The sequence below is a fragment of the Netta rufina genome (genome assembly GCF_964035555.1).
Source record: "Netta rufina genome assembly, chromosome: 2".
In the NCBI taxonomy this organism is placed as follows: Eukaryota; Metazoa; Chordata; class Aves; order Anseriformes; family Anatidae; genus Netta; species Netta rufina.
The window spans coordinates 118,202,251-118,213,280 of NC_140124.1; the positions used below are offsets into that span (position 1 = coordinate 118,202,251).

Here is an 11,030-nt window from a genome sequence, read left to right on the forward strand (position 1 = left end):
GATTAGAGGTTAGGAGGAAATTTTTCACTTGGAGGGTGGTGAGGCACTGGCACAGGTTGTGCAGAGAAGCTGTGGATGCCCCATCCCTGGAGATGTTGACCTGATCTAGTGATCTAGCATCCCTGCCCACGGCAGGGGGGTGGAACTAGGTGACCTTTAAGGTCCCTTCCGACATGAGCTGTTCTATGATTCTATGGTGCTGTGATGTACCCAATCCAAATGTGTTACAAAAATGTAGTTCATGAATAAAAGATTCCTAAAAGATCAGGAGCTTCACGCTATGTCAGCTGCTTATCAAGCAGGATAAACCTGATGCTTTCTGTAGAGGAGGTGAAAAAATAGTCTTCCCTTTCCACCCCAGCATTGACTACGCTGTCACTTATTTAGTGTATGGAAATGTCACGAGGCAGCCTGCTGGTGCACCTCCTGCTTCGAAGGTCAGCAGTCGGCTCATGACTGGAGCAAGCTTTCAGTCGGAGCGATCTCACAGCGTAGTCGGGGCTGCTGCAGGCACACAAGCTCCCAACAGGGCATGGGGCAGATGGTCTGGGGGACTTAGATGTAGCTCCTAAAATCCCAAAGGAATCGGTGACAACATCTGGGTTGTGAATCTTTACAGCCTTGTGAGTTGGATATCTCTTCACAGGGGTCTGCATATGAATGTTTTCTTGGTAGCCTAAGGCAGTGCAAGCTTTATGAGGCAAAACACTAGGCATTATAGTAAAACAAAAAAATATGTATTTTCGCTGCCCTAGTGATTGAAATGCACTGAGATGGTTCCCCATAGCACTCCGTACAGCTGTTTTGCACAAGAAACTTCAGATTTCACCCTGCTGACCCCCTCACACTTTATAACTCCCCCTCCCCTCCCTGTCCACATCCCCCCCCCCCGGCCGCCATGTCGGGGCCGCGCTGCCCCGCGCGCGCTCCCGCCTTGGAGGGGGGGAGGGGGGGAAGCGCGACAGTGCTGCGCGTTGCGCTTTGCGGCTGCTGCCGTAAAGCACCCCCCCCCCCCCCCCCCCCCCCCCCCCCCAGGCAGCGGCGCTGCCGCCCTCGGGCCGGGATGAGCGGCCCCGGCGGGAGCAGGGCCCTGGAGCTGCTGCGGGCGCTGCCCAAGGTCAGCCTGGCCAACCTGAGGCCCAGCCCCGGCTCCAAAAAGAAGGTGAGTGCCTGCGGGGGGCCGGGGAGGGGTGTGGCGGGTGTCGGCGTTGTGCGTTGTCCCGTGTCCTTTGAGCTGTCCCCGTGGGAAGCTGGGCGGTGGGTGGCTGGGTGGTGCAGCTGGTACAACGGAAGGAAGGGATGACATCCACGGGGCCTGGATAAGCTAGAAAAGTGGGCCCGTGTGAGCCTAATGGGGTTCAACAAGTCCAAGCGCAAGGTGCTGCAGCTGCACTGGGGCAATCCCAGACATGAGCACAGACTGGGAGAACTCACTGAGAGCAGCCCAGCAGAGAAGGACTTGGGGGTTCTGGTGGACAAAAAGCTGGACATGAGCCAGCAGTGTGTGCCTGCAGTGCAAAAGGGCAACTGCGTCCTGGGCTGCACCAACAGAGGAGTGGCCAGCAGGGTGAGGGAGGTGATTGTGCCCCTCTGCTCTGCCATGGTGAGGTGCCACCTGGAGTGCTGCGTCCTGGGGCTCCCAGCACCAGAAGGATGTGGGGCTGTTAGAGTGGATCCAGAGGAGGGCCGCAAAGATGATCAAGGGCTGGGGCACCTCTCCTACGATGAAAGGCTGAGAGAGCTGGGATTTCTCACCCTGGAGAAGAGGAGGCTCTGGGGTGACCTCATTGCGACCTTTCAGTATTTGAAGGGGAGCAACTCTGTTCAATCTGATAATGATAGGACAAGGAAGAATTGTTTTAGACTAAAAGAGGGGAGACTTGGATTAGATATAAGGAGGAAGTTCTTTGCGCAGAGGGTGGTGAGGCCCTGGCACAGGTTGCCCAGAGAAGCTGTGGATGCCACATCCCTGGAGGTGCTCAAGGCCAGGCTGGATGGGGCTTTGGGCAACCTGGTTTGGTGGGAGGTGTCCCTGCCCATGGCATGGGGATTGGAACTAGGGGATCTTTGAGGTCCCTTCCTTTCCTGTTAGGAAAACATGTTCTTTCTTTTTTTTTTTTTTTTTTTTTTTTTTTTAAAAAAAAGAAAAGGGTCCTAACTTTAAAGTAGAGATTTTTTGTATACTCATTGGGTCTTTTGTAAGTAACTTGCAACTTCAAATAGGAAGTGAATTGCAGTTTTTTCCCCATGTTAGCACAAACTTCAGTTAGAGCTTGGACAGATGACCTCAGTTCTCTTTGTCAAGGAACCTGACAGCTTTAATCTGTGATTATTCTGCCCACGTGAGTGGGTTTAAGAGCATTTTACTTCACAAACAAGTTGCCGAAACAACCCAGATGTTTGGATTGACTTCACTGACAGCCTGGGCAATATACCAGTTGCACTCTGGTTTTGACCCCAAATCACCCATGTGTTTGTGTTAAACGAAGTCACTGTGTACACGGCGGTGTGGGCAGGTTGTGGTCTCCCTCTGCCTCCGAGTGCGGGGAGCCAGGTTATGGAACCAAACCTGATGAAAACTAATTAGGCCAAAAGTTAATTTTCATCCATTTTGATTCCCTGGTGCAACGCAGAGGCACGTGGCTCAAGGGATCCTGCAAGTAAAGCAGCAGAATGTGGGTGAGGGACGAGACAGCTTCCTTTGGTGGCAGCAGTAGTCTGGTCAAGTGTAAAGCTTCACTTGACCTTTCCGCTGCTCAGCATTAATACAGGGAAGCTGTGCATCTTAGATCAGGTGTTCCAAGCATATCCATGCATTTTTTTTCTGAGGCACGTCCACGTTGGCCTTCTTATTAATATGGCTGTGCAGTAGGTGGTCGGTAACTTTGGAAAACTTGCACAATAGAAAGCATAAAACATCAAATTTTATGTCTGTGGTGGCAGGCAAATAATCAGGTACCGTGATGCACTGAGCAGTTTTCAGACCTTAATCTCACCAAATGTGCTGTGCTGCAGTGTTACTGCGCAGCAAGAATGGCAGGATATGGGGTGCCCGCAGTTTGGCTGAGTGTTGGACACAAAAGAACAGAATGTGAAGAAACTGGCTGTAGTTTGTCTTTTCAATAATGACTTCTTTAAATTATTATTGATCCAGCAGGGACTTAATCAAGGTTAGCTTGTAATCACAAATGCTGTTTAAAATGTGTTTCTTTATCAATTCAAGTTGAGGAGCACAATGGAAAATAGCAAGGATGTGTATTCTGTTGTGGACATACGAGACTTAGCGATATGGCACTGCTCCTTCCACGTGTGTTCGCAGTCCAGTGAACGGTAGCTTAAATGGGAAAACTTTGCGAGGCCAAACGGATGCTTCAGAGTGGTGCACGGGTATGGTCGTGCCTCTTGGAGCTGAGCAGAGATCCCTTACTGTGTTCAGCACAGCAGTGAGGAATCTGGAGCTTGTGGCTTATCCCCAACAAAGCGTGAGGAAATTAAAGTGATCCTCAGTGCTGCAAAATCCTCAGGGCATGAACTACAGCCGTCTGACAGGAGGCTTCTGATAGCTAGCTCAGCGTGGGCTGGCACCGCTTCATTTAATATCTGGTGCTCCCAGGTGCTCGTTCCCACCATTGTTTACCGCCTGTCTTGTAATGCCACGGATACTGGCATACCTGTGTTGTACTGAGTGGTGCAACTGATCTAAATTTGGGAGGGGAAAGGAAGTGGTTTTACCTTTATCTTTGATCCTGTTCACCATTTAGCTATGCAAGTGCTTTTCCTACCACAAACAGGAGGTGAGTGCAAGAGGATTGCTGAAATGCTGTACTTACAGCTGCAATTCTAATTTAAAGCACTCAGTAAACTAATTGCTTAGTTTCACGGTCTTAATTTAAGCAGTAATAAAGTTCTGAAATATAATCCTCTCTTCTGATTTGTAGCCAGTGGTTGCAGACTTGCTAACAAGTCTGAGTCCATGAAAAGAGCTATGTGTATGTGTAGTGTGTGTAGTCTGTTCCCTTGATGTGATTTTTTTCGTTGTTAGTGCTCAGAAATTTCTGAGCACTGAGCAACTTTCTTACAAAATAGCAGGAAATATCAAAGGTTAATTCAGGGGAATAATCAAACGTGGAGAGTGCAGGATATTAAGAGGTAGGATTAAGTACTGGTGTTTCTTTTGTGCAACACCTGCCTAGAGCTGTGTGCAAAAATGACATTGACTGCTCTTCTGAGTATTTTTCCCTTTAGAAAAGAGTTATATCTTTTTTTTTTCTTTTCTCCAAGAATCAGCATTTTAAGTTGGTTATACCTCTGAAATCTTCTGTTTTATAAATGCTTACCTACAAAGTCATTGACTGTGCTGTTGTTTGTTTTCAAGGAGAAAAGACGTGGCCGCGGAAGATACGGAGGTAGAAAGTGTGGCAGAGGTCACAAAGGAGAAAGACAAAGAGGAAATCGTCCCCGATTAGGCTTTGAGGGTGGCCAAACTCCATTTTATTTGGCCATACCGAAGTATGGGTTTAATGAGGGACATAGGTAAGTTTCTTCACATATAAGCAGGCTGATTAATTTCTGAGTGTCTTAAGTGTTCTCCTGAAGCCAGAATCTCTCTAATATGCCAAAGCAGGGCTAACTGAAGATGAGGTATTCCTCTGTGATCATTAGCTTGCCTGTCAGCACGATCTCTCATTTCTTGTGAGATTTTAAAATTTATTTTAATTATTTTTTGTTGTTTTATTTGCATAATTCTTCATGTGTTGCATGTGCCCATGCTCCTGTAGCTGAGCACATTCCTTTGTCTTTCTTTGTTATTTCACTTTGCTTTATTCACTTGAAGCCCTGATCTGCTGCCAGCCAAACAAACCCGCTTCTCTTCATTACTGTACACTTTAGCCATGTGAAGCTGCTCTCTTTCTCTGGGCTCCATCAGTTCCACCTAGTATCTTAACAAACTGTGTAATACCAAATGTGTTGTAAGAGTCCATTAAGTCATCTTCTGCCATTGTTCTCAGGCATTCTGCCTTGGCTGTCACTTCTGTCCCCTTTGCACATTGTGCTTGCTTGTGCTGTTGTCCATCTTCCAGCTTTTTAAAATGATTGTCCTAACATGTCTTTCCCCTAGTGTTTTCCCTTTCTGTTTTTTTTTTTTATTATTATTTTTTAATTGTCTATTTTTTAAATCTGTTTTTTATTTCCTAAGATAGCTTTCATGTTGCCTTGGTCACTAACCATCTTGTTGCCTTTACATATGTTCTCAAACTTCTATATCCATACAATGCTGCTACAGGTCCTAGTAACAAAAACGTGCCACATCTAGCAGACAGTTCAAGAATGAAAGTACTGATGTGTACTTATTCATCAGTTGTTAAACTTGCAGTTTGATTGCATGTTTCATTTGCTGATATAACTTCAGCAAATAGCTGCACATTTTTATAGTTTCAATTTATACATGAAGTGTAACTTACAGACCTGTCCTCATTATTGAAGGTTTTCTCTGCAAGTCTTGTTAGTTTAAAAAACTTCAAAACTATATTTCCAATTACTGCCATTTCTCCCTCTTAATTTATTATAATAGTAAACAAGAGGCGCATTTGATACACAGAGGATGATCTCCAGAATGCAGATGCTGATCTTATGTTAACAGCATTCCCAAGTTTATTCATAAACAACACAAATCCAAGCCTCTGCAATTAAAAAAATTAACAATGTTTTGCTGCTTTTTAACCACATCTGGCACACGTGGAAACAACAAATAAAATATTCATAATTTTTCAATGTTTTCAAAACTCCAGTGTGAGACTACTATAAAAGTTTTTCTGGTGAACATTGTAAGTGCAATCGAGAGACTGTTGTGGTGGGATAGGAACATGCTGAACAGTGTCTCTACCTGTTTATCTTCACATTGTTCTTTTTTTCTCTGTCTGCAGTGGTGTTTCTCTGCTTTTTGAACTCTTGCTCTGTTAGGAACTGTCTGATGGGTAATTCTGCTGCTTGGTTGTTTTCTGTTTTGTTTTGGTCAGCATACCATTAAAGCTTAATAGATAAGCTTTTCATTTTTTCTACTAACACAGATTTCCAGTAGTGGTGGTGAAATAGATCATTTGAGAAAGTTCTGAGCAGCAGCATAACTGGTATGCAGGAGGTATAGAACCAGGAAGGACTACCCAGAGGATTGGTTTGTGCAATAAAGTTAGAACTTCATAAAATGCAGCAGCAGATTCTGCTGAAGGTGATAGCTACTGACACAATATTCCATTCTCCTTTGGGGATATAGATTAATGTAGACATTCTTAATATTTCTCTCTCTTGGAGGATGTTCAGGAAGATTCCATTTACTACTTGTTAGATGTCAGGTGCAGTGGTATGAACTAAAAAAAAACTTGTTGGATAGAGGCAAGCTGTGCAGGAGCATGTACTGGGTTTGGCTGCTATTCTGACTAAATTTCTATGGAAAGGCAGAGGTACTTTTTATTTTCATAGTGAGCGTTTTTTGTTTGTTTTTATTCATTTGTTGTCTTTTGGTTGGTTGGACTTTTTTTTGGTCAGATTTTCCAAATGCATCACCGAGGCTACCAAGATGGATTCACTTTGAAGCTGATAGTTATTTAGAATCTTGTTGACTTACCAAGAAATGCTGATGCTTCAACTTCTTCATGTCTTGCTGCTTCCTTAAAAAAGTCAGCAGGTAGAGAGGTATTCTGGAGTAAATTGAGTTCAACAAAAGGATTAATGTCATATTAGGGGTGGGAACTGAATGTGTAGTGTAGTCTTGAGCTCTGACTGGGGCTTGTAAGTTCAGTTTAATGCAAATATGATTTTGGCTTATGGATGACTGTTTCAAGCATTTTCTTGGTTGTTTTAGGACTGGGTAGAAAATGGATTATGTGCTGTATATCACTGACCAGTTCTATTAGAGTTTCATAAATATCTTTGTTCCTTTTTTTTCTCTCCCCAGCTTCAGACGTCAGTATCAACCACTCAGTCTTCAGAAGCTGCAGTACCTGATTGATCTAGGTAGAGTTGACCCCACACAACCAATTGACTTGACACAGCTTACTAATGCCAGAGGTATAACAGTCCAACCTCTCAAACGAGATTATGGCGTCCAGCTTGTGGAGGAGGTATGCATACAAAACAGATCTATTGTTTTGGGAAGTGTAAAGCCTTGAGTTCTCAGTTTTTCCACACCAGGCTATCCAAATGTCTTTCTCCTTCCTCTGTTTTTGGAAGCATCTTTGTTTTTCTAAATTAGTTTTCTGTGGATTTTTTTGCGATATTAAATCCACTAGAGGGCACTGTGTGTTAGCAAAATAATAGGATGGTGTTTCAAGACCAGAGAAACTACAAAAATAATAGTTAAGGGACATATAACGAGAAGTCTTAAAAAGTATCTTAGAACAGAAGACTAGAATGTACTAAAAGAAATGTCTGAAAAATTTGGACAAGCAAGCTTTTTTACTTGAACCCAAGTGACTGAATGAGAACAATACGGTTACTGTTCTTGGTGCAGAAAACAGACAAATCATAATATTTCACAGGCCTTAATGTTTCTTGTAACTTTGCAGAGAGGAATGAATGTGTGCCTTAAAATAGTCATTTTAATATTACTCTAATGTTTTTTGAAACTTACAGGGTGCTGATATTTTTTCAGCAAAAGTAAATATTGAAGTACAAAGGGCATCTGAATTAGCAATTGCAACCATAGAAAAAAATGGAGGTGTTGTTACAACATCGTTCTACGATCCAAGGAGCCTGGGTAAGGATTTCCAGTTTCTTCTGTCTGTGAGAAGGTGAAATGATCCAAATCTCTCCAAACAGTTCTTACTGGATGATCCTCCCCTTTCTATCTTCTGAGACATCCAGCAACATATATAAATGTTATATATATAACACTATGTCTTTGTTTAACTGTTTTTTAAACTATTCACCTGTTTAGCCCTCCTAGTGTTTATAGTTATTTACCAATCAGCCAGTTAAAGAAATCTAAGTAGCTCTGTAGCTAGAGGAACTAATAAAAGATTGTTTCTTTGAATTTTTGTATTTCAACTTTTCCACACATTTAATAACCCTAGGAAAATTCAGGGACTTAAATGGACTTAAATAACAATTGGTTGTTGATATTTTTTTATTTAAAATACTTTTCCACTTAAAGTGAGGAAGTAACTAAGCTAGAGAAGGTCAGAATCGTTCCAGTCAAAATGGCTATTGTTTTGAGAACACTTTCACTGAAGAATGTGGCTTTGCTTTGCTTGAGGCTGCATCCTGCCTAATATTCATTCATGCACTTTTTATTGGCCATAATGGAGATCTCATGTGTGAATGAAGCTGAGCACAAGAGGAACAGATATTTTCCAGTGCGCAAAATATATTACCCTGGACTGATACAAGTTTGTTTGTTTTCTGATCCAGAAAATGATCTAAATATTGAATTTAAAAGGGTCTGAAAAGTAACTTCCCAACTGTAGCAAAATTTGAGGAGAAGATACTCTCACAAATGCCTAAAAAGAATCACAGAATAGTTTGGGTTGGAAGGGACCTTAAAGGCATCTGGTTCCAACCCTCTGCCATGGGCAGGGACACCTCCCACCAGACCAGGCTGCCCAAAGCCCCATCCAGCCTGGCCTTGAACACCTCCAGGGATGGGGCATCCACAGCTTCTCTGGGCTGTGCCAGTGCCTCACTGCCCTCAGAGTGAAGAATTTATTTCCTATATCCAGCCTAAATAGGTGTACATACTGTTGATTCTTTATTTAAAATACTTACAAAAACACAAAATTCTGTACTCGTTGACTGTGTAAATAGACACTTCTAACCTGGAAGTCCATCTTTGGAATAAGGTGCCATCTTCTGGCTTATTGTATATTGTATATTTCCAAAGCAGGCGTTATAAATGCATTAGAAATAATGATTCATCTGGATTGTTTTAACTGATCTTTGTAGTAACAGTTGTCACTAGAGTTGTTTGTTTGGGTAAGTGAAACTTGTAAATAAGTATTTAATTCTAAACAAGAATTTAAGATTTTTTTTTTCCTGATGTTCTTTAATAAATGAGTTCAATGACTTATTTAGCACAAAATACCCAATGAAAAAGTGTAATGTCTCTAAACGTTGATTGTAAAGCATCGTATCTAATTTTGTCTCTTCTCTGCACACAGAAATCTTAATTAAGCCAGTAGTGTTTTTTCTGCGTGGCCAGCCTATTCCAAAGCGGCTGCTTCCACCTGAAGATCTAGTTCGTTACTACACAGATGCCAATAATCGGGGGTATCTGGCAGATCCGTCCAAGGTTGAAGAAGCCCGGCTTGAACTTGCCAAGAAATATGGTTATTCCCTACCAGACATAACTAAGGATGAGCTCTTCAAAATGTTAAGCACGCGCAAGGATCCCAGGCAGATATTTTTTGGTCTTGCTCCAGGATGGATCGTAAACATGGCAGACAAGAAAATTCTGAAACCAACCGATGAGAGGCTGCTAAAATACTATAGCTCATGAATTCAGGACTAGAGACAACTGCAGGTGTACAGGAAACATCTGGGTATGAAATAATGGATACAAAGTGGTGTTTGTTTTTTTTAAGACTCCTGTTACACCAGACAAAACAAAAATTATTGTTTATGTAATCTACTGGTGTGGCTCTCAATTTTTTTTATTGTCACAATACTGTCCGTAAAAAATCTTAATGTTTGGCAACTGTGTAGAGTCTGACATAAATAAAGTGTGTGTTTTGGCACTTTCTCTTGCTATGATTTGCCATTTACTTTTACAGAAAAAAATATTCCAGTGCTTCATCTGTTTCAGGGGATGATTCCAAAGAGTAGCTTGACTTCATAATTAGTTTGTATTCTTCTCCCTTCAAATAAAATCCAAAACAGGGTTGTTCAAAACAATATTAAGTTTTACAAGTGGTGCATAAAATTTTCTACAACATTAATTGAAATAGCATCTTGAATACCTCTGAGAAGTAAACCATTATTTTTTGGTTGGGGAAAATTAGGAACAATTGAAAATATCAAAGTACAGAAGAACTCATTAACCTCTTCAAGTCCACAGACAGCAATGTTTGATATTGATGGCAGTGGCAAAATGCAAAAGTGGTTGAGAGATCTTTATTTACTTACTGTCTTATACTCATCCCTTCACGTGGAATTGAGGAAGTCATGGTGTGCAGTTTAAACATTTTATCTAAATTTAAAAAAAACAAAAACAAAGGATAGCTGTCCTAAATCAAAAGGTACCTTTATTCAAATAGCACTTAAAACTTATCCAGACACAAATGTAATGTCAGTAATAAAAATGCATAGCAGAAGCTAGTGTCAATGAATGTCTGTGCATCTGATGACATTAGATCGTGATGGACAAAACACCCGGTAAGTGTTCAGTTTTCAGATTGGTCACAGACTGTCAGTGGCAATGAATTTAGGTGATGTAAAAAATTATCAACAAATTACTTTTATGGGACAAAGTATCAATTTATTGATAGTGTCAATTATCAATCTGGGTAAATAAATTTTCCAACAAGTGTTTGTTTCATCAAACTGTCCATAGTACTATATTATTCCTATCCTAGGTTTCATTTGTGTGATGAGGATTGGGCATTTGGGATGACAAACCAAGCAGTAAATTGAAAGCTAAGTCTAAGTTCATGCGTAAGAACTTGATCTGACTCCTCACAGGGTAATGAGATGCTTCATAATGTCTTGAATCTTTAATGGAAGCTGAATTTGGCTTTAAAGTGGGGATAATTTGGATATCAGGATGCAGGAAATGGTCCGGAAGACCAGAACACAAGAATAAGTCTTGCTTTCCAATTTTTTATGTGCCTTTGGAAACGCTGCTTATAGTTTCCTGTAGCTGCCAAACCATCCCATCTCCTCGGGAAAGCCGTCCAAGTGCCAGAATCTGCTTCTCCTGTGTAACACCTGCAATCCAGTTGTGTGCCCCAAGAAAAAATCATCTGTGTTTTCTTTCAGAGAATAACATGAAGCAGATTAATTTTTTTCTTGGTGTTTGTCAAGCCAACCCAGGTTGTTGC

General features: G+C 41.7%; 1 protein-coding gene across 1 annotated transcript; it reads left to right on the top strand.

Annotated features, from left to right (window-relative positions):
* Positions 1–1,033: 1,033 nt before the first annotated feature.
* MRPL15 (mitochondrial ribosomal protein L15) lies at positions 1,034–9,733 on the top strand. The gene is made up of 5 exons (XM_084282728.1): positions 1,034–1,162; positions 4,376–4,533; positions 6,953–7,118; positions 7,630–7,753; positions 9,153–9,733. Exons 1-5 carry the CDS (start codon positions 1,064–1,066, stop codon positions 9,488–9,490), a joined length of 885 nt encoding a protein of 294 aa, XP_084138854.1. The 5' UTR covers positions 1,034–1,063; the 3' UTR covers positions 9,491–9,733.
* Positions 9,734–11,030: the final 1,297 nt, after the last annotated feature.